The 25329-nt window shown below is 36.9% G+C and overlaps 2 protein-coding genes across 8 annotated transcripts; one reads left to right on the forward strand and one right to left on the reverse strand.

Annotated features, from left to right (window-relative positions):
* Window positions 1-10257: 10257 nt before the first annotated feature.
* btbd10b (BTB (POZ) domain containing 10b) lies at window positions 10258-17662 on the forward strand. Of its 7 annotated transcripts, none has more exons than XM_042486896.1 (9): window positions 10258-10440; window positions 10954-11101; window positions 12562-12758; window positions 13221-13536; window positions 13733-13835; window positions 14535-14655; window positions 14972-15169; window positions 15260-15370; window positions 16605-17662. In XM_042486896.1, exons 2-9 carry the CDS (start codon window positions 11001-11003, stop codon window positions 16934-16936), a joined length of 1479 nt encoding a protein of 492 aa, XP_042342830.1. In that variant the 5' UTR covers window positions 10258-10440; window positions 10954-11000; the 3' UTR covers window positions 16937-17662. The 7 variants fall into 7 exon arrangements, with proteins under 7 accessions (XP_042342830.1, XP_042342959.1, XP_042343270.1 ...); XM_042487025.1 differs by having other exon boundaries at window positions 10259-10440; window positions 12565-12758; XM_042486962.1 differs by having other exon boundaries at window positions 10432-10519.
* A 942-nt stretch (window positions 17663-18604) lies between these two features.
* On the reverse strand, window positions 18605-24915 carry arntl1b (aryl hydrocarbon receptor nuclear translocator-like 1b). Its single transcript, XM_042487443.1, has 11 exons — window positions 24795-24915; window positions 24038-24076; window positions 23796-23953; window positions 23621-23703; window positions 21643-21735; window positions 21403-21520; window positions 20641-20781; window positions 20280-20523; window positions 20061-20167; window positions 19684-19834; window positions 18605-19274 (listed from the first exon to the last, which is right to left on the reverse strand). The coding sequence occupies exons 3-11, from the start codon at window positions 23947-23949 to the stop codon at window positions 19067-19069; spliced, it is 1299 nt and encodes a 432-aa protein (XP_042343377.1). The 5' UTR covers window positions 23950-23953; window positions 24038-24076; window positions 24795-24915; the 3' UTR covers window positions 18605-19066.
* Between the last annotated feature and the right edge of the window lie 414 nt (window positions 24916-25329).

A 25329-nucleotide genomic window follows, 5' to 3' on the forward strand; every position in this document is an offset into this window, starting at 1 on the left:
CCGAACAGAGCATGGCACTGATTATTTATCATAGATTATATTTAGTGTGAGTGATAGCATTAAGTCATAAAGTTATAAAACATAATTAAGGAAAAATGAAAGAGGAATTATTATTGACATGTGCAACTGATCATAAGATAAGAAAACGTGGTATTTTTGAATCAGTGGAAGGATGAAAAGGATTGAAAAGTTTCAGGCAGATTATTCCAGTCAGAAGGAGCTTTACACATAAATGCTTTTTTAGCCAAAGCCAAATAAGAAGAAAAAGAGCTGTATATAGTGTCTCAATTTAATTAATCACCAAATACATTGTATATAAGTGTATGTGTCATATAGAAATCCACAAATTTATATAAAATGCACATTCTCCATCAAATTGGGCAAGTCTGAACTGCCTTAACTGTCCTTGGTTACTGATGGTTGCCACTGTGCAGAAATCCCTTGGTAATTGGAGCGTTTTCTGATTGGTTGTGGTGATTAATGTTTCTCTTTCTGATCCTTCCTGTGTTTTCTTTGAGATGAATATCACTGTGCACACAAATGTTCAATCAGAGTTTATCAGTATATCACTGAAAACACCAGTGAATTATTCATTCAGACTTTCTTTTCCCCACCCGCCCTTTGCTTGAGTCTCAGTCAGTGATCTTGTAGATAATTTCAGCTCTAGAATTGGAAATGTTATTGATGCCATGGCTCCCATGAAAGTAATGGTGGTCTGTGGTAAGACAAAAGTACGGTGGTGAAATGCCATTCTGGTATCAATGAATAAAAGACAGAACAGCTGAATAGCGGTGGTAGAAAATAAAAAAGTCCCAGGTTCACTGTGACATCTCTAGAGACTTTGCATTTTTAAATGTGAACTGAGTCCTGCTTTTCTTACATAATTGCCAAAAACAATCAAACATGTGCCTCATCTTCTAATATTGAAAGAAAAACCTCCTGTGTCAGTAGCCTCTGAGCTTTTATCCACATTTATCCACAATTAATTTGCCTCACCCTTTATTAAACAATCTGTCAATTCATCCATACTAGGTACATAGTCTGCATTGTCCTTGTATCTACTTAACACTGATTTATTACCAACGCGCAAATCCTATCAGTTATAAAACATTCCTGTAAAACTGTGCAACATTTAAAATCATATTCTTGCTGCCTTGATATTCTGCCCACAGGCTTTTTTGAAAATGTTTTTAACTTCATGGCATCAGATCTTCTACAAAGTCAACACTTGTCTACTCTCAGACTGTTTCCCACGGGCCTTTAAAACTGCACTTATTAAGCCACTCTTTAAAAAGAATACTCTGGACAACAATTAGAAGTCAAGCAGATCATTTTTATTTCAAATAAAATGATGTTTTTAACAGCTTAACACCCTCTAAGCCCTAAAGAATTGTTTTAATTTTTTCCACTCAGCATTCGACCACATCACACAGACTGTTCTCTTAAGGTCATGACTGTCATCTACTTAAACACAGAAATTGGAAAACTTTCACTCTTTGTATTATTAGATCTCAGTGCTACATATGACAGCAGTGACAAAATACAACTAGACTAGGTTTGACTTTATGGCACTGAGCTAAACTGGTTTGAATCTTATCTGAAGGACAGTGCACTTTGTGTAGATTAGCAATGATACATGGGAGCATGTGTTCAGTTCCCCAAGGCTTCATTTTTGGGCCTCTTCCATTCAAAATTTACATGCTGTCACTATCGTAGATTGTGTAAAACAACAGAATAACTTACCATAATTATGCAGATTTATATAACAAAATTACCTGGTAAGGGTAGTCCCACACAACCCAAAATTTCTTCCAGTAAAATAAAACAGAAGTAACTGTCTTTGAGCCAGAAAAAGAATGATTAAAAATCTGTGCTTACCTCCAATCGCTAATGTAAAAGACCACAAACCAGGCCATGAATCTTTGGGTAGTCATGGACCCAAACCCACAAACCCACATATATTTTAATATGCAAAGTTAAAAAATAGCCGATCAGCTATTTAAAATGCTAAACATGGATAAGCAGCATTCAGTTTTTATGAACTAAATCTGAAATCAAACTTCCAGAAAACTTGCAGTTTGCGCCAACTCTCAGACAATTTACATCAGGGCTTAAAACATTTCTGTTTGCCACTGCAATTTATGTCAGACTTGAAACTATTGATTCATATATCGCATTGAATCTGCACTGTAATTTATATCCTACTGTTTAATTTGTCTTCTCCTATTTTAGCTTCCTTTTGTTATGTTCTTTTTAAACCCCCATATGTATTTATGGGTCTTTTCCATATTGCCTTGTTTCTTTCTTTGCCTTTTCTCAATGACTTTCTGTCTTTGTAAAGCACTTTGAATTGCATTGTCAGTGAGAGGTGCTATACAATTAAACTTGCCTTGCTTTAAATGTCTACATGCACAGCACACACATTTGAATTGGTTGTAGTCTTTCTCATTTTAGTGTAAGAGTAAATGAATTGTACAAATTTCAAATCCACAGATGCATGACCACTGATGCCATAGCTGCTGTTAGCAGGAGTTATTATAAAAATGGCACAACAGACTTGGATTGACAGTCTAGGAGCAATCAAAGAGGTGGCATTATATAATAATATAGTAATTACATCTGTCTGCAGTAAGGTGGCTCACCTTTAGGAATCATCAAAACCGTCCAAAAGATGTCATAATTTTAAGGGCAATTTTAAAGGTCTCTACAGCTGGTGTGGGTCAAATACCCCTCAACAGCCTGATATTGAATTCAGTGGCTGTAGTTATAGTTCATGGTTCTCCTTGGCCAAGATGTGGGTAAAATTTCAAGTCTTTTAAAGTTTAAAAAGCAAGTCTTAACTTTCAAGTTTAGATTGTCATTCTGTGTTTCTTTGCCCTTGGTTTTCTTGTTATTGCACTGTCAGAGTGTTTTCATTATTTTATCACTCCATTCTGTTTTGCTATTGTTCTGTTTTTTAATCACCTTTGGAAGTGCAGAAAAGTCAGTGTTTTTTTCTAGACACATTGATTTCAGAAGTCCTTCCATCAAGGTATTTTAATGACCACTTGTTTATTAAAGGGGAATAGGATTCCTTAACCGAACTGTTGGATCACAGCGACCTCTTGTGGATGAAACCTAAAATTATGATTTGAAGTTGAGGACACATGAGTTTGTTACATAGAGATACACACAACAACAAAATGTCAAATTATGATGACTGTTTGACCTCTGAGACTGCTGGACATAATTTAAACTGAAGGTTAAACTGCACGCACAATGTCCCAGCACTAGCCGTTACCAGTGCACTGCTGTTGTTATACATGCTGCTTCTCTAAAGTTGTGTCATGTGCAGAAGAAACCAGGTCTCACTGAAAAGCTTTCAGGTGTGAAAGAGGAAGTCCAGCAGAGCATAAGAGCATGCGTACACACTTAATTTCCCTTGGATAAATAAAGGGGTTACAAAACTGAACAGTTTTCTGCATGCTGCTTCAATCATCTCCTAGACAGATTTTCTTAGTGTCAATATATTCTCTGTATCCTGAGTCTTCAAAGGGAGTCCACGACCCCTAGAGGGGTCCTTAGAGTAACTGCAGGTGGGCCGCCAAAAGATTTTGAACTTTTTTTCTTTAAAAAAAATTCAGTATGTCTGAAAATACACATTACCGAACCCAACACAGTTTGCCTGGAGTGTCTCCTACCTGAAAAGTAAATACAGGTCATGACTGCAGCCAGAGGCTGTAAGATATTTTCGCCGACAACCACCCAACATCCAGATTCATATGCAACTATATTTTACACAATATGTGTAAGGGAGGGTCCGATCCATCTCTCTTTCAGCTAACGACTCTTGGGCCTGAAAAACACTGATGATCCCTGCTCCTATATGAACTGCCATATTATCACCACTTATTGCTGTGCAGTAAAGGTCAGCAGTCACCTCATTAAATGTTGTTCAGTATAAAACCAAACCAGCAAGACTTTATTTTATACTTCTTGTAGAAATCCCTAAAACATGCCAACTACATCAAGATGAATTTTTCAGGAAATGTGCACAAAATTTGCAAAAGACATCAAGAATATTTCCATTTGATGAAGTAGTGCAGCCATTTAAATATTCCATAAAAATGTTGAATATACTGCAGTGTAAACATCATTTAATGAGTTGGAACAAGTCTATAACATGTTACCATCAGATGTCCCACAATAAAATGCCTTTTCCTAATTTAAAGCTAGATTATCAGATCTAGTATTGCACCCCTTTATTGATGCAGCAAAACCAGAGACATCATCTTTTTTTAGACCTTGCTGACTCAAATTATGTCATGATGTCATGAGGACATTTATAAGACTTCACATAGCTGTTGGAGTTTCCCTTTAAAGAGAATAAAAGGGGTGTGGGGGTGTACATAATGTTAAGGAGTCAATTAGAAAGTATTACACTGATAATTATCATGTTGTCTATGAGAATGATAGTGATGACAATTAAGAAAAAACGTTCAGTTCACTACTGGCCCTGTCCTGTTGCTCTTTCTTTCTAGTCTGTAGACTCAATGCTCCATGAGCACAACAGTGAAGAGATACTAACTACCAACTTGACACCACCACCACCTGTGCCGGGTAGTCAGATGGGCATTGCAAAAGTTTGTGATAGATTGATGTGAGTGTGGGTACCCATATAAAATGACGCTCAGAAGACTGGCATACCCCAACCTGTTTGATGGGGGAATAAAAACATTTGGTTTGGCAAAGAAGCTGCTGAATAGCTCCAAGAGGACTTAGACGCACACACATCTGAATGATTTATTGCCGCACTGGATCTACCCTCTCATATGCTCCATAATTGTTATCCAAGTGGCATGATTTAGATATGTATCCTATGTGTTTGTTTGGCTTTACGAGCAAAGTTGGGATGATGTCGACAATCTAAATATATCCAGCTTCGTTACATGATAGTGAGGTGACCTCATTTCACAAAAAAAGTAACTCCATATATAGATTTCTGGGAAAGTATTATGTGGTCCTGGTGTCCTTCAATATAAGACCTTTAAACTTGCAATACAGAGCCCAGGGAAATAATGTGTTGCTCACTGGATATATAAAACACATGCATACATTCAGAAAACACATCCCACAGGCCGGATTAAAATGAATGAAACTGCACTCTATTTACTCTCTAAAATCAATATCTTATTAAGAACAAAACAGGTACGACAAAATATTAAATGAGCAGTAAGTATGGTGAATATACCCATATGAAAATCAATAAAAGAGCTTTTAAAACCCAAACCTGTGTAGAGGCATCCTATTTACAGCCAACACACTTATATATAGATCAAAGAGGTGAGTAACTTTTACATGCATTACTTTCTTTGTGACTTGGGGGTGACCCAAGTTAATGATTTGCGTGCAATTCTTCCCATCAATCCCTGTCAAGTCCTCTTGCACACCAGCTGCATTCCATTACTGAGATGAGTCACATTGTGACCACATGAGGTAATGAGAGCAACTCGCCTGAGCACACTCCACATGCACAAAAAATCTAACCTAGTTGAAACCACAGGTGGTGCTGAGTGCTGTTTACGTGCAGGGCAGAGAGAGCTGATAAAGACACAGGTCAGCATCAACTGTACGGCCCTACATGTCTCTATTCCTTTGTTGCACCCAGGTCCAACCTGATCCAGGTGGACTGGCTTGATATAACAACCTAATATGGATTATTGTGGAAGATCTGTGATATTTCAAATGCATGTTATTGATCTTATTTACTTAGATGGTAAGTCTATCCTTAAAGTGGAAAATTAACTCATGGGTTAATGATGTTGTCATATAGAAGCACTTTAAGCACAGCAATCAAAGTGAATGATAACCCTTAATATGAGATAAAACGGTGAAACGCTGCAATATAAAAAGTGTTCAGTGATTTGGGTATTAAATCATCAATTTAAATGATTATTAAAGAAAATGAATGCCCTCTACAAAAACCTGAAAACATGAATAGTTGCTAGACGACACATATATACATGCATATTGTGCAGTGAAGTGTAATAACAGAGAGGTATAAGTCCTTTTGAGGCAGCCTATTCCTCTAGTCATAGCACAGCCATTCCTTTGCCACATTTAGAAAATGTCTTTCATGGTTACCTAATGCACCTTGTGACACTGTGACAAAGTTATCCACAACCCATACATCATAACTGCAATGCTATTTTACATATTTAAAAAGAATAAGTAAACTGTATGTTTGTCAAGCATGTCATTTCAGATCATTCTCACTGATATCATGTATGAAAATACTAGTGGGCCCCTGTAGATCCACACTCATACTGCAGGTTTAGACACAGTCAAACACATGTGCATCATACAGCCAAGAAGATGACATCCAGACTTTCAAATTTGACTCCAAAAAAATGTTTCTTCATTTGAAGTATGTGGTAATTTAATCAAAATGTGAATAACACCTTTTCCATTGACATAGACTAGATCCCTGTGACCGCTACAAGATAGTTGACGGACTTTAAAGTGGGACTTTGTCAAGAAATTTTAGAAAGTGTAGGAGAACTGTGCAGGCATTCAGTCAAAGAGCAGGTGCAGTCTCTCTGAACATCCTGCACTAAATGACCGTGGCTATCTCTTCTGAGATCTTCTGTGTCATTTATCTTCATTGTTGGAGTTTTTTTTGTTTGTGTTCCTGATGTTATTTGCCTAAATTCTGTATTGTTTTAAATATGGTTTGAACCATGTAAAGCACTTTGTAACTTTGCAAAGGGCTTTATAAATAAAGAGTATAATAGTAATAATAGTAATAATAATAGTATAATAATAATAATAATAATAATAAATAATAATTAATTATTATTATTATTATTATTATTATTATTATTATTATTATTATTATTATTATTATTATTATTATGTGGTTAAGGATAATAACTGGATTGGCCTCTTTGCTTCATTCCCGTCATGCTGGCCCAGTTGCACCTCTTCATGACCTTCAGATGCTTGCATGAGTTGAACCATAAAATAAATTGCATTGCTAATAAATAAAGCTTGACAGTCATTGCCTTTTCAGTGAGTATATGTTTTCACTGCAGTCCCACTGCATGAGACATTATCTAATTAGAGATCAATAAAGAGATTTGTTTCACAGCGTGTTCATCTGATCCACAAAAGTCTCATTATTCAGCATGAAGAGTCAAAATGGAACAAGTTCAAAAACAGTGTGACGAACAGGGCACTTTGCAGAGGTGTTGAAAGATGAGTTAGTAGTGAGTGGTGGTGGAGGTGGTGTCATGCAGATGCCTGTCCCCATCGATGCATTGGAAAAGTGACATCAACATCAACAGGGAAAATGGCTCATTGATGACCAGGGGAGGGCTACGCCGTATATAAAGGAGAGAACCTTCCTCGCACCAAAGACTGATCAACAAGTTTGACTTCTTTGCCGCACTGATACAGTACAATCTCAACCAAATCTGCCATACTTTTTCCTGGATTTAAGGACAGAAAATCTGGTAAGAATGGCATGACAGTGGATCAGTAATGAATATATCATAGTACAATTAGATATGATTAAATAAAACACATCAAGTGTGTGTTGGGTGGCAATGAAATTTTCTCTAATTTTTTCTAACTACTATTTTACTCAGTTTGTTTCAGTTGCTCAACATGTTTTCATTGAGGTACTTGGAAACATTAGTTCTGGTACTTTTCCTCGCTTGTTTACACACTGAGGCTAACCACTGAGGTAAGTACTGTCTTTAAATTGTTTTTAAAGGCATGAAATAACATTACATAATCATCACTTTTACTTTGCTGTGAAAATAACTAATTGACAATGAATAATTACAACAAGTAATTCATCATGGTGTCTTCTATTTTTACAGAAAGAGAAGCATCAGTGAAGTGCAGCTTATGCACAACGTTCGAGAACACAAAACAAGTGGGAGACAGACAGGACTGGCTTCAGGAAAAGTTAAAGGACATTATTGTTGCCAGCGTCAAACCACAATATGAGCAATCAAGGGATATAAAAAATATGTTCCTAAAAGATATTCTTGGATCAAACACGCAGAAAAGTTGAATATAACCTATTTGCTAACTATTTTCTCACTAAAAGAAAACCTATTCACCTGCCCATGAGGATCTGACCATGGAAAATGTTTTTTCTAATTGTTATTGATTTTTATTTGTGTTTTTACTTTTTTTGTTAATTTTATTTATGTTTCTTTTGTTATTTAATTTTATTTATTTATTGAAAGTATGCTAATATCTAAATTATAATTATTTGTATTAATTTGTTTACATTCTTTTGCAATGCCTAGCAAGTATTAAAGTCAACATTTCAGGCCATAATGTTGAAGAAAAAATCTTCATATACGTGTTTTAAAAAAGTTAAATATTACCTTAAACTCCTGTTCTGACAACAGATGTCAGAATTAACTATTTGAAATAAATGTACTTTACCGTGTATTGTAATGTGAAAATAAGGACCAACTACTGTAAACAGCTAGTCTTACATGTATGTATGTATGTATGTATGTATGTATGTATGTATGTATGTATGTACGTACTGTATGTAATGTTTCACTTGTACATTATGCATCCTCTCGTGTAATTACTTTTAGGGACTGGAATAATTAGTTTGTGTTTTTCTCTTCATTGTTAACAGTCTTTTTTGCTGGTACTTTGCTGGAGTCCGGTTATCAGCGTCCACACTCTGCTACAAATAAATTTCACTAAATTCTTTCTGTAAAACCTCCTCTAAAAAATAATTTCTGAACTCCTCCACCTCACTATTATATGATTTACATTAAAAAAATCTCATTGTTATTTACCCCCAAACCTATAAGCTGTTACATATTTGTTTCCCTGTGTCCATTTATAAGTTGAAACCTACAAACCTCAACAGATATGCTTATTGAGTCTAAAATGTCTGGATTATTTCCAATATTTTTGCATTGCATTACATAATTCTAGAGCAGCATATTACATTTCATATCTGAATTAATGCATTTAATAATTTCCACAAGGTAGCCTGATAAAATAATCTGAAGTTCTCCTTATTTTTTATTTAATCTAATTAAATTTCATTCCAATTTACAAATTATTATACCAATTCATCTGTAAGAAAAAGAAAACTATTTTCTTGTAATGCGTGATAAAACAGCTAATGTCTGATGATGTAAAAGTTGAAAACAAATCACTTTTCTATCCAATAAGTACCAATTACTGGATGAATTAATGGTGTTTAAATTGTAGAATATTATATTGCTTTAATTCTCACAGATGATTATGTAGCTTCAGACCAATTGTTTGATTCCAATCTCACCAACTTCCATTATCAAAGTTTCCCATTTACACACATGGGCCGACATTCAGAACTGTGTCTCATCTTACAAGGACCTTTTGATACTGATACTGAACTTTTATCTATTATTCTCCATCTGTAGCCCCTTCACAATATTTAGGAATGTCCTCTTGAAAGGTTTCTTCTATTTCATAAACTGAGATCTGAGTTGGGCACATCGACATTGTGAATGTATCATAGTATGATACTGGGCTTAAGTCTTACAAGTAAGCCAGATATTCTATCATTTCTGAATCACCTTATCTCTGTGACTATAGCATGACTCTAGTCTGAAACCATACTCCAAAGTACTTGATAAAATGATCAGCACTTTTTGTTTTTTTCCAAGTTAATTTGTCTTTTAATTTTTTTTCTATAAAGAACTAGGCCTTTAATATACATATTTTATGTGTGTGTGTGTGTGTGTGTGTGTGTGTGTGTGTTAAGATGTCAGAGTAGGATACTTAAAATCCTGAACTCAAGGTGGACAATGTTAAAACTATCAAGTCAATTTCATGAGGTTAACAACTTTAATTTTTTTTTATTCAATTCACGCAGAAAATATGGTTTAATATGCACACAGTAGGCTATTAAGTTGACCTTAATATCAGCATTAAAAAAATGAATAAACATAAATTAATATATACACACATAAATATAATATTTAATATAATATATTTGCAATTATATATTATATTATTATAATGTAATATAAAATACTTGTCATGCAGTTATCTAGGTTGTCTGATTCTTAATTTTCCTTTGTTCATGTTCCTTTTTTTCAGTCAGTTTAACGTTAATGTGTTGCTTTTGTAGATTACATGCATACACTTTTAAATAAAGTGAGAAAAAAAGACAACAAAGAAAGAAATCTCGCGAGACCTGTGTGAAGCAGCCGACGATTGACTCCCTTTTTAGGAAATGGTCAAATCCGTCGTTCTAGTTTGTTGAAAACAAACAAAATCATCTTTAAAACATTTTCATGTCTAAAATTAATTCACTTTTCAGACAAAGTTAATGTTTTTAACAATTTTAGCAACAGATGGGCCTCTAAGCTTTGTGTGCGTCAGTACGTAAAGCACTTAACGGTCGTCACGTCGGACGTCAGCTGGGTGAGTGTTTTGAAAGGAGATGGCTGGCTAGCTGCTGAGAGATTGGGATTACACTACAGCGGAAAACGTAGCTAACTAGGTAGCTTTTTTGATGTTCTCGACGTGTCTGCTTTGAATATGACAGCCTTGTTGTCAGTACTGTTGGGACAACGTCAGTAGCCACACAGCTGTCCCAGTTTGTTATGCTTGTAGTGTTGTATCGTACCGCTAGCAGCGCCAGCTAACGTTAGCTAGCTAGGTATGCTAACGCAGCAGGCTAGCTAATCTAATCGTAGGCTGACTCAGCCTGACAGTAACGTTGACAAGATTTGGCTCCGAGATGTGTAAAACTCATGTAACCATTTAAGGTCAGCGACTGTCTCAATCGCTCAGTTTACTTTACATTTAAGTCGACCGCACACGTGAACTCGCTGACAAACTATTTTGTTAGCTGACAGCTGCCAACGTTAGCCCGTGGGTTGTTAGGAGCTGATCAGGGGATCGAACTGACTTGTTGATTTCGCCATTAACCAGATTATGAACGGTGAAAGATCCAGACCAGACTCCCCCCTGTACGGGTGATGGCAGCACGTCTGCAGTCATATGACAGTAACTCCAGTGACACCGAAAACTGGGAACGAAACGCAACAAGCCGACCTCGCAAACTTTGCAAGCATTCGAGGTGAGCCATGGCAGCAATTTAGTGTCACTCACTGTTAGGAGGCAGTGCTAATGCTGGATTATAGATTAGCCACACATTTGTTACCTAAAATTTGAATTGATAATGTATCATTAAAGTAAACACTGTTAGGTGTTGCTCAAAGGTATTTGAAATATCAGATGATAGCGATACTTTATATGTGTATCATGTTATTTATCCTCATGTTGTACGTCATAACTCATGTCTCCTGTAACCTCAGTAACCTTAGATGTGGGCCTAACCTTAGTACAGAGTCAAAAATGTTTATGTTAATTTCAAAACAAGCAGTATATTATGTGGTCTGCAACAAAAACAGGGCATATATGACACTGTACAGCGATGAATTTGCCAGTGGTCAGATTTTTCCAAAAAATAGATTCCCATTTGGTTAGTTTATTCACATTTAGTATGTCAGGTGAGTTTATGTAATGTCATCTTAATTTGTATTATTTTTATTATCAATATTTGCAGATATGTTTTACAATTAAACATACTGCCATATTAGATTTTAACCATATTACTTATAAAAAGTACATTGCCATTTTGGAAAACGGCTATTTAGTTTTTAAAAACATCAAGTGATTATTTGTTAACCGAAGTGTAAGCGGTTTATGTGTGGCATAAATGTATACACAACAAAGATGTAACAGTGTGCAAAATATATCACGTCTTAGCCTCTTTGACATGTATGTTAATGGTCCACTTTCTGTCAGTTTTAGTCAGGAAAGAGCCCGACATGCTCATGAATTAGAATTAAATTAATTTACACTAAACAGAAAAGTTAATTTTGGTGCTAAAAGTATTTTACTTAACTCCTGCTAACTTATGTTATACCTGATCTAATTTATGGCGTTGGCTCCTCCTTCACACCCCGTTAGATTCCTTTCCTTTATCATTTTTGTATTGTTAGTTTTTCCTGCTGAAGGAACAATAGAAAGGCGGATATGATGACAGAATAGAGAAGGCAGGAAGAGTTGAGACTTGTCGGTTTGGTTTCAGGCCAAGGGGGGTGTGTCCTGTACTTATGATGTTTGCCTGTTGTGAGTGGATGGGTTTCTACTGACTACACTTTATTACCCTGCAGCTGCGCCTATCACTTTCCTTTTGTTACTTTTATGAAATTAATAATTTGTATACTGATCTTTTTTTTCTGTAAACAGATTTGACCTGGAACTAATCTTAAATGAAGAGTTACATAGTGTACTATCCTCTGTCTTCTGGTGCTTTTACAATTTTTTGCCCTTGACTTCATGTGTACTTTTTCTGTCTAACTGTAATTACAAGGTTTGATAAGACATCTTGTGTGATTCAAAGCTCAGGAATGTCTGAAATTTCTTTTGTGTCAGATGTTAGGCATCAAAGATGAGAGCAAAACGACTTTGCTCCTCTGGCATTGAGAAAGAAAGAGAGAGGAATGTTAAGTATGCTTTTGTTTTGAAAAGCAGAAGTCAGGCCCGAACAACTCGATTGGAGGCAGAACAGAGGAAGATGAGCATGCATGGTGCCAGTGGAGGCTGTGACCGCTCACGTGACCGCCGCCGCTCCAGCGATCGCTCTAGGGACTCCTCACATGAGAGAGAAGGCCAGCTCACCCCCTGCATTCGCAACGTCACCTCACCCACCCGCCAACACAACAGTGGTGAGTGTGCGTGGAAAGAACAGAGGGCTTATATGGATATCATATTAGAGGCCTACAGCTTTTGGCAGCTACTGTTGAGAATAGCTAACTGCATTTATCAACGTGCAGCTCAGACATGATTTATAGTCAGCAGTAAATCACCTGTTTGTGTTTAGGCCAAGACAGCTTGTAGTCTAATTGTCTAGATTGAAGACACACATGTTCTGGTCCTTTTCAGTCTGGTTGTTTTAGATCACATATTACTACCATCAGACCACTGTTAAAATGGATGCAAAAGATGGTAACATATCATGATGCTCATTAATGAGAAAATACAAAAGCCTCTTAATCGAGCTGCAAAATGATAGAAAATGCATGTCAGTAATGAAGTAGTTGTATGTTTCTAATGGGATGTTTGCTTTGTCCTAAGTTAAAATGGAAAACTGTCCTTTGTGAGTCATTCCGCTGCCTTTCTGTGCGTAGACCGTGAACGAGATGGTGGCCCGTCATCAAGGCCCAGTAGTCCACGGCCTCAAAGAGTCTCTCCCAGTGGCTCCAGCAGCAGCGGCGTGGTGAGCAGTCGCAACAGCAGCCTGTCCAGTACCGAAGGCACCTTCAAGAGCTTGGGAGTTGGAGAAATGGTTTTTGTCTACGAGAATCCCAAGGAGGGAGGAGTTGGTGCGACTGTGGGAAACCGCAACATAAGAACCTCAGAAAGAGTCACTCTGATTGTTGATAACACACGCTTTGTAGTAGATCCTTCCATCTTCACTGCACAACCCAATACCATGTTGGGCAGGTACAGTATACCTTCACCATCATTCTTATCTGTCATTATTCATTATCGCCACAACTAAATGAAAGTATTTAACTAATTGTCAGTGTATAAATTCAGTATATATATGCATTTAAATGTAGGTATGAAAGTGCTATGGATTTTTTTTATTTCTGTTGTATGTCTTCAAGAGAATAAACCAAAATTATCTTTATTTCAGAATGTTTGGATCTGGAAGAGAACATAATTTCACTCGGCCCAACGAGAAGGGGGAGTATGAGGTGGCCGAGGGCATTAGCTCAACAGTTTTCCGAGCAATTCTGGTCAGTCCCTCTCTGAAATTCACTGTTTTTATCAATGATGATAGACTGAAAATGAAACACCTCACAGTGTAACACAGTACAGTCCGACACCACCACAAACTACAGCCTCCAAAATGATCCTAAAGCAACACCCCTCTAAGATAGTGTCAACAAAAACTGAAATGAAACTGGGATTTGTAGCAGGGCTGTTATATGGTTCCCTGCATTCTATTTAGCTAGGTGCATCAAAGAAGCTGACAACTGATTGTTAGAACTCTTATTTTGAATAAATGCAGGAAATGTAGTTTTACTTTGTGATACAGTAAGTGAGTGATGGCTTGGCATTAAGTATCAGGCATACATACAACAAATTAACAGTCTTAAAGCAGATAACTCGTTCATCCTGTTTCCTGACTAACTGCGTGTCACCCTCAGTCTACTGAGAACTCATCTCGTTACAGTTTAACAGATTGACTAATGAATGAGAAAAGTCTAACCTGTGGTGCTCAAAACCTTATATTAGATGCCAAAAGTATTCACCTAAGTAATGTAGTAATATGTAGTTTTTAAATGAAAACTTTGAGATTTAATCTGGTCACTTCATTACTTTATATATATGTCATACATGAGTTAACAGATTAACCCTATTTTACACAGTCTACAGGATTAACACAGTGTTTTAAATGATGCCCTTCTGTGTGATTTCTGTCTAATTGACAGGATTACTACAAATCTGGGATAATCCGCTGTCCTGATGGAATCTCCATCCCTGAGTTGCGGGAGGCGTGTGACTATCTATGCATCTCCTTTGACTACAGCACCATTAAATGCAGAGACCTTAGTGAGTATTTCCTCTTGGGCACTGACGCTGTTAGTGTTACACATTAACGGTGGCAGTTTGCGTCAGTGTGAATAAGAGACACAGCAAAGCTGCTTTTATGGGTCTACAATCTTATACAACACAAAACATGTCAAGCAGCAAGGGAAATGCATAATCACAAATGTATTCTATTTTTTTTTGTTTGTTTGTTTGTTTTTTTAAGGTTTTTATATATGGCCTCTAAGGCTTTACGCAAGTTTAACTCATGGTTCAAGTTCTGAAGGCCAGTATGAATCTGTTCACATCTTTTAAGCAGTACAATCTGTCTTGTTATCAGGTGCCCTGATGCATGAGCTGTCCAATGATGGAGCTCGGCGGCAGTTTGAGTTTTACCTGGAGGAAATGGTTCTGCCTTTAATGGTGGCCAGTGCCCAGAGTGGAGAGAGGGAATGTCACATTGTAGTCCTTACTGACGATGATGTGGTCGACTGGGATGAAGAATATCCACCACAAATGGGAGAAGAGTATTCACAGAGTAAGTACACACTAATACAGACACACAGGTCTGTGCACATACAGAAGACAGACATCTGACCAAGAAATGTTGTTTTGGTTCTCTTCACAGTTATCTACAGCACTAAACTGTACAGATTTTTCAAGTACATTGAAAACCGAGATGTTGCCAAATCAGTTTTAAAGGAGAGAGGATTAAAGAAAATAAGACTGGGCATTGAAGGTAAGTTTACCTTTCAAATAATAAAGTGACACATTTTTTTAATCCCTTGTCAGCAAAGCCAGCTTTCAGTGAAATGCATATTACAGACACAGAAATCAAAGATATCAAGAATAGCAGCGCATAATGTATGAACAGAAAACTACACTGAATGTTGTACTAATTTGGGGCTGAGGGCTTTCATCCAGACAATCCAAAAAACACAGTAATAAAGAAAAAGGGAAAACAAAAACACTCGACAGACCTGTTAGTTTGTTGCAGATTGGATATAGAAGGAAAAAAAGCTCCAATTAGTTAATGTCTCACCTGACTGACTAAAGGACAGGGATATGGAAGGACCGAAACATTCACATTGATGGTATACTGTGTGACTGAAAACAAAAGAAGCAGAAGTTGTATGATAGAGAAGATACAGATAAGAGGGGATTATTTTGACATTACTGAGAACAATGTCTGCTTAGATGCAAGCTTGTTTTAATTTACTTGTGTGATAGTGCGATTGGTTTTAACATGCCACTTATTATGTGCATTCTATTAACAACAGAAGTGCCAAAACGTTGGTCCAGGCCCCAGACAAAACAAAATAGCTTCATGTATTGCAACATTGAAGGAATTAAGTTTTCAAGGACATTGAAAGCACATTACCAATTCATTGGTCTGGCTCTGCCCCTGTTTTCTGTGCATGTGTGTAATATATTAATAGACAAAATGTTTAGGAAAATGCTTTTAAGTCTTTGCTTATTGGATGTTTACCCATCTGTTTAACCAGTTTCTTCATTTATCAGATTAATGATGTGAAACTGATCAGTGAAAGAAGATTTTCACTGCCAGAAAGATGGTCTTTTACTAAAAATAGGATGTCTATGCAGTAGAGAGATGCAAATACTTTTGAAAGTGGTGCCTCATGACCAGAGAAAAGGGGCCTTGGCATCCGCATTTGCTCAAGAGATAAAAAACCTACAACTACCAGAATGCACTACACCACACTCGATCAATAAATGCTCCTAATGGTAGATGACGTAATGTGAGTTTTCCATTCAGAATCTATATGACAGCTGACTGGTTACAAATGATGTCGTATTACAGTTAAGCACTGAAACATCATTAGTGTGTTTAGTACTTCACCTAATGGGTTTTTAGCTCTCTTCCCATCATTGTGGTGTTTTTGTAATCTATCCGAGGATGACTTGTTAACAAAAACCGAGCTAATGATTTGTCCACATTTCTCCTTTGCCAGGCTACCCCACATATAAAGAGAAGGTCAAAAAACGACCAGGAGGTCGTCCAGAGGTCATTTACAACTATGTACAGAGGCCCTTCATCCGCATGTCCTGGGAAAAGGAAGAGGGTAAAAGCCGCCATGTGGACTTCCAATGTGTCAAGTCTAAGTCCATCACTAACCTGGCGGCAGCAGCAGCAGACATCCCCCAGGACCAGCTGGTGGTGATGCACCCTGGACCCCAAGTGGATGAACTGGACATCCTACCTAATCACCCACCTAGTGGGAATCACTACAGCAACAACTACAGCAACGAGCCTGACCCTGATGCACCTTCACCTGCTGTCTGAGGACACACGAGTCCTCGTTCAATGCCTCTGCCCCTCTCCTACTCCTCTAGTCCCTCTCCCAGCATGCTGCAGCATGGAGCGCCAGGGGCACCATAACCATATTGCCTTGACACCTCCTTTGCAGCCTTAGAGCCTCAAGAACCTGGTTGACTGTAGAAAACGAGACTCGAGTGACATAAGACTGGTGAAAGGAAGAGTTCACTATTATTTTAATTTTGTTTTTTACTTGACCAAAGCAATTTATTTTTCTGTTTGGAAAAAAATCAGTAAAACACTTATTATGATTAACATTATTATTTACAATGTTATTGTACCTTAATTTGATGGGTTTGGCCGAGCACTCTTGTGGTGTCACTGTTTTCTCACAGGTTTTATTTCACTGATAATTTTGATTTTGATTCTCTTGGGTGGCCTAACTACTAAATGTGCTTTGTGGGGAAGAATACAAGACTTGATAAGGAGAAAATATGACTTGCTGGTCATGGAGAAAATCAGTAATCACCGCATCGTGTCATGATCTCCAGTTGAACTCCTCTCGGATGTCTTTGAATCTTGTAATTGGGTATGTAGTCATTGGCTGGATCTGATATGTGATGTTATGCTCCTCCCGCAGCCGAGATATTAAGCAGAGCACAGGCTGTTGTGGTCAGAATCTTTTTGTGCAAAGCTTAAAATTGTTGTTAAAAAAATAAAACGTAAGATCATCAAATAAAGACATCAAAATAACGATTTTTTGTATATTCGCTCCTTAATCATTAAACCTGTTAATATTTTCATAAGCTGTCTCACAGGAACATTGAACGTTGATGTTCACTGAAGGGTGACATCTTACACAGAATGAATCAGGAGCTTTCAGTTATCTTTTTACAATGAATAAAAGATCAAGAGATACAGCAGGAATATTTTAAGCAGCATTTAAATCATACAAGAATAAACCAGAGAGGTCTTTGTAGACATCGTGCACATTTTTAGAGCAGATTCTCAAGTAAAAAAAAAAAGGGCACCCGACTCATAATTATTTATAAAAAATAAAGTTACATAGATTAGTGCATCTTTTACTTATTTAGTTAAATATCTGTTAATTCCAATACCCACAAACCCCTGCAGTAGTTGTGGTTTCATTTCACAACAGTGACAAACGTTGCCACGGCTGAGGGCAAACACTGTCGTTACCTGACTGGCTGTCTTCAATGAAAGCAGGTCAGGAAGATGTGGAATGCTGCTCTGCAGGGCGCGTCATTCCTGTGCGTTACCTGCGGTGGCTGTGACAACTGAAGTCAAAGAGGGAGGGACAGGAGCTCGCAGTCTCCCAGAGTTAGAACTCAAATGCACTGATCAGGCTTTACAACATGCTTTTAGCTGAGTATTGATACCATGGATCAAATGTACAAAAACTAAAATATAGCCTTATCACAATGACTACTTTTGGAACTATACAGTATATAATACAAATAATATGATAATATAAACAAGATTACTGTCATTTTAAGACTACTTTTTTTGCCACTGATATAATAATATAAAAGCAAAACAATGCAAGTATACCCTTTCAGAGAGAAATGACCTTTAATTTCTTAAGAATATCCAGACATTGGAATTAGAATGTGAAACATTTTTTCAAATATCCTAAATAAATAAAACATAAATAACAGCTTTTTTTATTCTGGCATCATATTGGTTAAAATGTTTTCATGACCTTGATCATTTTTGCTGACCTGGAAGTCAATAATGTAGTTATTGTGACATATCTACTGAAATATAAAATTAGGGAAAAAAAGTCTTGCAAAAAGGGCACAACAAATCAAGTTTATTGTTTTTTTTGCTGTTGTTGTTACTCCTTTTCCTTCTTTTATAGCGCTTTATTATGGGATATCCCAATATCTCAGAGCACACAACTATCAAAGATTGATAAGTGACTTTGTCGACATATGAGAGGAGAACAGCTGATCACTACATGGTGCTGGGTTGGATCAGGGTGGTGAGGAAAGTCAGTGTTCATGTCCTCTGTTGCAATGAAAACACTTCCATCCGCCTTTGAGCCATGTCCTTCACTCTTAGGCCTCTTCATCCTCTACTCCAGGTGTGTGTGCAGGTATGGCAGACATGCAGTCGACCTAATCAGACCAATTTCTAGTGTTGATCTCCTTCAGCTCGTCCTTGAGACTGAGGCGTAGAGCCCTTTAGTGCTTCAAAAACACCTTCGTCCTCACCTGATGTTGCAACCTCCTGCCTCTTACCTCTGTCCTTCTCCACCTCTCCCCCCACCATGCTCCCATGAGCTGCAGATGAAACAACCTCTTCAGACCCTTTCTGACCCTCTGAGATCTCAGCGTCCATCCTTTTGTGAAAGTAAGCAAAAATTGTTTTGTTGTTTCATGTTCTACTTGGAGTTACGTTTAAAAATAACTACTGTGCAATATTATTGTTCTCACTTTTTTTATGCACGTCATTGTAAGCATTTTAAGCATACTTCATAGCACTGAGTAAAAGTACTAGAGCATGACTGTACGCTCTTTGTGTTGCTTAACCATAAAGTCTAAATCCATAAAAATACAATAAAAACATATTAAAACATAAAATAATACAGCTATATTATAAAATAATGTCAGCCTGAATATTGATCTAGTGATTAAAAATGATCGTAAATAATGACACTAGAAACAGAAAATATACTTCGAATAATATCATATAATAGATGATACACCATAATATTATATTGTAAGCTCAAAAAGGACAATTTTACCTACGTGACAACAGTATTGGTCGAAACAATGTACTCCACTTCTTTGGTCCAGGGGTTCTTAAAACTGAACCAGCAGCTCCTTAGTGTGATGAATGAGCCATCTTTTATTTTTAACTTGTAGCAGTTTGTATTGATCTTCTCTCTCATCTGCAGCACTTACAGCAGACAGCGACAAAGGGGGACAAGGACAGATAACGGATGAACCGTCCACAGGTAAGATGAACTACAACACTATTTTCACCTATTGCAGGACCGAACTGTAATTCCACCACAGAAGATCAGACTGTACCAGTGTTACAACTATTAATAGACAGCAGACAGAAAGGCATATGCTGTATATGTGTAATATGTCAGTCAATCAAGAGTCTGTAAGATGCATACCTTGTCTGTGACATTCTGCTAAATGAGCAATATCATCTTCATGACAGTACTCAAAAAATGACGTTCCCAGCAGCTCTTGAGGTAAATAAGCCAAAATGGCAGTTGCCCTTTAAAAGGAAAACAGCATATTCACTTTGTTTTTCAGTATAATTTAGTGATATTAGACAATGCATTGATCAAGAAATGAAATCAGCTGTATTGATATGAAACCAGACTCACCCTCCATCTACAAAGACAAACTTTCCGTCAATGGCATGACGTGACACAAACTCCACGGGTTTGACCTTGACATGATGCTGCACCGGCCGAGAAATAGTGTTTTGATGCAACCGACCAACAGCCACCAGACAGCTTAAGTAACATTTATCATTGTCAACCTTATTATTTTCATCCAGATCCACCTGAGTGGGGGGGCAGCTTTTGAGGTAACCGGTGCTGTGAATGGTGCAGAAACCTTTAAGATCTGCCATGAATAAACCAAAAGGGTTAAGGTGTATTCTTTTTAATATAATTCTAATATTGTAAATTGATAAGTAATACTAATGTGTGAGCATCATCACACTCTCATTAATAAGCAGACCATTTTTTTTCAAGCAGCTGGAGGAAAAATCTTCATATTCCATGTTTCGATTGCACTTCATCCTGCAGAAAAATGAACGTCTCAGCCCAGAAAAAAGCCATAAAGAACATGGATTCTTATTTGTTCTTAAGAAAAGACCACCTGAAAAACAAGCAATTACAAAGATGTAACAGCGGAGATGGCAGCCTGTAAATTACAATGTAATTTTATGGTATTGTATTACATCAAACAGGACAGGCAAGGCATGTTTAACCTATTTATGTTTGTAAAGTACATCATTTATGTTCAAACTGTGTTTAAAGTACACACACTATACTTCATAAATTGAGGATATTCTGAGTTGTAATGACAAATACAATACAATATATACATGCCATGTGTTTTAAAGCATCACTTTACTCATTAATATAAGTTAAACATTCATGAAAATTAGATGAACTCAAGATTTTTGTTGAAAAAAGGTCTGTTAAGATTGTTTATTGTCATTTTTACTATTAGGTGGATTCTGCATTCAAAGTCTACGTCAATTGGAATGGGCAGAAAAAATAACATAATGAAATATGACTTATGAGTACATTTATAGAACAAATTAATTAACACAATATTTTTGTGTTTGAAACATTATTGGGTTCTGAACCTGTTAAAGTAAATGCTATGTAAAATGTTTGGATGTATTGTTCCGGGTTTTTTTTTTTTTTTTTGCCATAAATATGAAGTGAAATTATTAAAGACCCTCTTGAAATTATCTTACTGTACTATTACTTTTTGCATTGGTGAGTCCCTCTTGTGGTGCGGTAACCTCTGAGAACAGCTGCTCCTTGACTTTGGAAATATCTTTAGGATGCAGGTGATCAAACAGACTCTGGCCCATCAGGTCATTCTGGAGACAAAGAGATGAAACGCAAAAGGAGCACTGAGGGCCATATTACTCAAACCAATGTCCACAATATGCCATTTGGTCTCAGAATGTACACTAGTAAAGTCAAAATGATCTGCACCTACCTGGCTATAGTTTAGGATCTTGTACACTGATTCTGAAACAAACAAGATTTTCCCTTGACTGCAGTCGACAACAAACAGAAAGTTATCAGCAGCCTGGGGACAACAGAGGAGGTAATGCAGTGAACTGGAGGAGAAGTTTACAGTTTATAATTTTTAATTCATTTGATCTAAAAAGCAGTATTTGTGGTGCGAACACACCTGAACTCTCTATCCACTGATTCTCTTGCTTCTTATTGATGTCAGCATAGTAGTTCGGGAACTTTTTCTTTGTGGACACTTTCCTTCTATTAAAACAGATGCCCTTAAACCTGCATTGATTGATTTTTGGCCACTTGAGGCAACAAACAAAACGTGCATGGACCTATCTCGCAGAAGACTTTCATTAAAGGAAAAGCACAGGTGTTACTAATATAAGTAATGATGTCGCTCCTCTATTTAACATGTGCAGAGTCTGGATCCTGAAATCGAAGCAGCCAAATAAAATTCAGCCATCGTTGAAAAGGCCTGTTATCCCCTATGAGTTGATATAGTGAACATCTATAATATGGAGTCATGATTGTGGCCACCTGATAAATGCAAGTCCAATATTCAGAGTCTTAGTAGCTCTGTTTTACTCTACACCAATTGCTATTTCGGTCACAGAGACAGTTGAAACTGAAAATAGCTGCCTGCTGTGGTTAAAAGAAAACTCTATAAAAGCACTGTGAGTGAACAAAAACAAAAAGGTTGCTGGATGTTAAAATACAACAATGAACTGCAGTCAGGTGATAATTCCACATAGGGTTTTCAGAGCACTATAGGCATGTGTTCTGTTAATATAAAACATATTGATTCCTGCAGCTGACTTATCAGCCTGTTTCCTGGGAGAGAACCAGATCCTCAGACCCCGTCTCCCCTACAAATCACCCCACCAAACATATCAGTCCAGTGGTGGCTCAAATTTACCATTAAGTTTATCTGAAAATGAAAAATACCGCACAAATAATCAATCAGTGACGTGGCATTCATCAGTGGTTGTGGCCCTTACTGACCTTACAGACTGTTTGATCTATGGGTGAATACTGATATTCATTAAATGGCACTATGAACAGAAAAATAACAGTAATGTTGCACTTCTGGTTCCCTTACCTTAAAGTTAGACCTTTTTTTATATATGTTTTTGTTTAGATGCCTGAAATAAGGTCTGTGGTTAACACAAGCTCAAGAGACTTTCAGGTTTTGTTCTATGATGTCAATAAATACCTAATTTGAATTTTTTGTAGCTTTAATGTATTTTTAAAAAGGCTGTTGCTTACAAGGGTCTAAATCAAAACTACACAGCGTCATCACGCTGAACACTGTTTTATAGCTTTGTTGTGGTGGCAACTTTAAGTTGTGCAATCGTGGTGTAGTTCATTTATAGTAACGTTAGCTTTTTACTTCTTACGCCTACATTTATGCTTCAAAATTCATTAAATTGTTTTTTTTATCTGTGAAGATTGTCCTGCTGCATAGAACATGTGTCTGAAACATTTAACTGATGAAGAGCTTAATTTCTGCAATAGTCCAAAATCTTTAAATTTTAAAGGAAGGATTTAAAGGAACTACAGTGACGCTAACTTCTGCATCTGCCTACAAAAAAGTGGCATCCCTGCAGTACTATGTATCTGTACATATCAACTCTGTGCAGGCAAAGCAATACTGACAGAAAATATATTGCAATACTGCAACAAATAGAAACTGGCAGGAATGTAAATACAACAATTAGCCTTATTCATCACCCTTTATTGTCTTAGTCTCAACTCAAATAAAACATTCAAATTAAAAAGGGGACTTGGGCATATTTGCTCCTGTAACTGGCAGTATAGTGGGTGTTTACCTCAACAAAGCTGTTTTTAAGGCTTATTGTAGTAAAACTTGATTTGCATTAATTTGCAACTACTGTAAAAGTGTAAGCAATGCATTCATTTTTCATTTTGTTTAGAAATTGTAGACCTACCCTCAGTATTGAGTGTTTTAGGACCTGATCTGATAAGAACGCAGGTTTTGAATTCACCTCTCTGTATCGGTTGACAGCAGAACCTGATTTTTAGAGACAGAAAATCGGTCAGTTGTTTGAATATATATTAAAATATATACCCTAATTCTTTAACTTTCAAGATCATCATTCTCACCTTGTAATGTTTTCATGTGTTGGACCGCCATTCGCAGGACTGAGAGTTTGTCCAGTTTGCATGATTTAGCATTGCATGTAGGCACTAATGATGCCAGCTCATCTATGAAGCTGTTCATCTTGTCCCTGCGTCTCTTCTCCACCTGACTGTGCATCCTCCTGCAGCACAAAACAGTAAAGAGATTGTTGCCATTCTTGCTTTCCTGTTATATAGTGGTTCATATGAAAAGCATCTGTGGTCACCTTGCATTCTTAGTGAGGAGCTGCTGGTCCCCACAGGCCCTGCACAAATAATAAAGCATGTTAGACCACACTTTGTCCACATTACAAACTAAATAAAACAAAAAAAGTTGGCAAGTTGTTGTTACCTTGGTACCAAAATCTATAAAGAAAAAGTAGCTTCTTTATCTAATTTTGTGCTCAAACATCAGACCTCCCAACAGAAGTCTGAGTTAATTAGTTTTATATAAATTATTAATGTTTATTATTAATTGGGCCTTGGCCTTCTGTTATTTTGAAGAAGTGACCCTAGGCTAAGCCAGGTGAGTATTTCTTATTTAGAAGAATAAAACCATACTATTAAAACCACAAATGTAGTAAACATCATTTTTTTTGTTCAACAAATAATTAAGGTAACAAAATGCTTTTATTTTTCTTTTCCTAATCTTTTCTAAATCTAAATTTATTTATTTTTTAAATAAAAAAAAAATAAAACCCACACACAATCCAATCCAATCAATTGCAATGTGAAATCATAAAAACAAACCCCAGGACCACATGCTATAAGAACTTGGATTTATTTATGAAGAGCATCAATGTTAATATAAGATGTTCAAATTTAATATTGATATATAAATATTAAAATAAATTTAATTCCAAACAATGAATAAACATTCAAACAAACCAGGATATTTTGACATAAAGAAGCCAACAGAAAGGAAACAAACGCAACACATTTTGCTGCAGTGTGCAGTAGGAGTATGTTTATAGACTGACTTACAGGTTTACAGTGGAGCTTCTTATCCTCTTGTTAGAGAATTGGTTGTGCCAGCAGAGCAGCTGATCGGGTTGGCTGTGTTGCGACTGTGGACGTACCCCCTGAAGATTCCCTGGTGTCTTCGTTCGCTGAGCTCCCAGTGCTCCCCTGTCTCTCTTTCTCTCTGTTTATGTTTTGTTTGTGTCCGTGTGGGCGTGGTCTCCCTCCCTCATTCTCCTTGGTTCATCGCCTCTCTCAGCCTGCTTGTCTTCCTTTCCTCAGCTTGCAGTGTATCTACCCCAGCTCCTCAACCATTCTTCATTAGATAGTTGATTGTTAATTCAATTCACTGTGGTTGTTTCGCTTCTGGGTCAACTTAGTTTATATTTCTACATAGTGACTCATTTTCTTCATCTTTTTATCACCCTTATATCCCAGAATCATCACCCACCTGCATGTCTTCATACCTTTCTGCCAAGAGCCTTGCAGGCTACCCCTGCCTGCCTCGCTTTCCTCCTATTTCACACTCACAGATTCCTTTTTCCTGCCATCAGCAACT

This window comes from Plectropomus leopardus, chromosome 1 (assembly GCF_008729295.1).
Source record: "Plectropomus leopardus isolate mb chromosome 1, YSFRI_Pleo_2.0, whole genome shotgun sequence".
Lineage (NCBI taxonomy): Eukaryota > Metazoa > Chordata > Actinopteri > Perciformes > Serranidae > Plectropomus > Plectropomus leopardus.

Coding starts and splice junctions, on each gene's coding strand:
- btbd10b (XM_042486896.1), top strand. CDS start 11,001: ATGGCAGCACGTCTGCAGTCATATGACAGTAACTCCAGTGACACCGAA. Junction 13,537..13,732: donor CCCAATACCATGTTGGGCAG/GTACAGTATACC, acceptor TCTTTATTTCAG/AATGTTTGGATCTGGAAGAG. Junction 15,371..16,604: donor AATAAGACTGGGCATTGAAG/GTAAGTTTACCT, acceptor CTCCTTTGCCAG/GCTACCCCACATATAAAGAG.
- arntl1b (XM_042487443.1), bottom strand. CDS start 23,949: ATGCACAGTCAGGTGGAGAAGAGACGCAGGGACAAGATGAACAGCTTC. Junction 23,704..23,795: donor ACACATGAAAACATTACAAG/GTGAGAATGATG, acceptor TCTAAAAATCAG/GTTCTGCTGTCAACCGATAC. Junction 21,736..23,620: donor TAAAACACTCAATACTGAGG/GTAGGTCTACAA, acceptor TGTTGTCCCCAG/GCTGCTGATAACTTTCTGTT.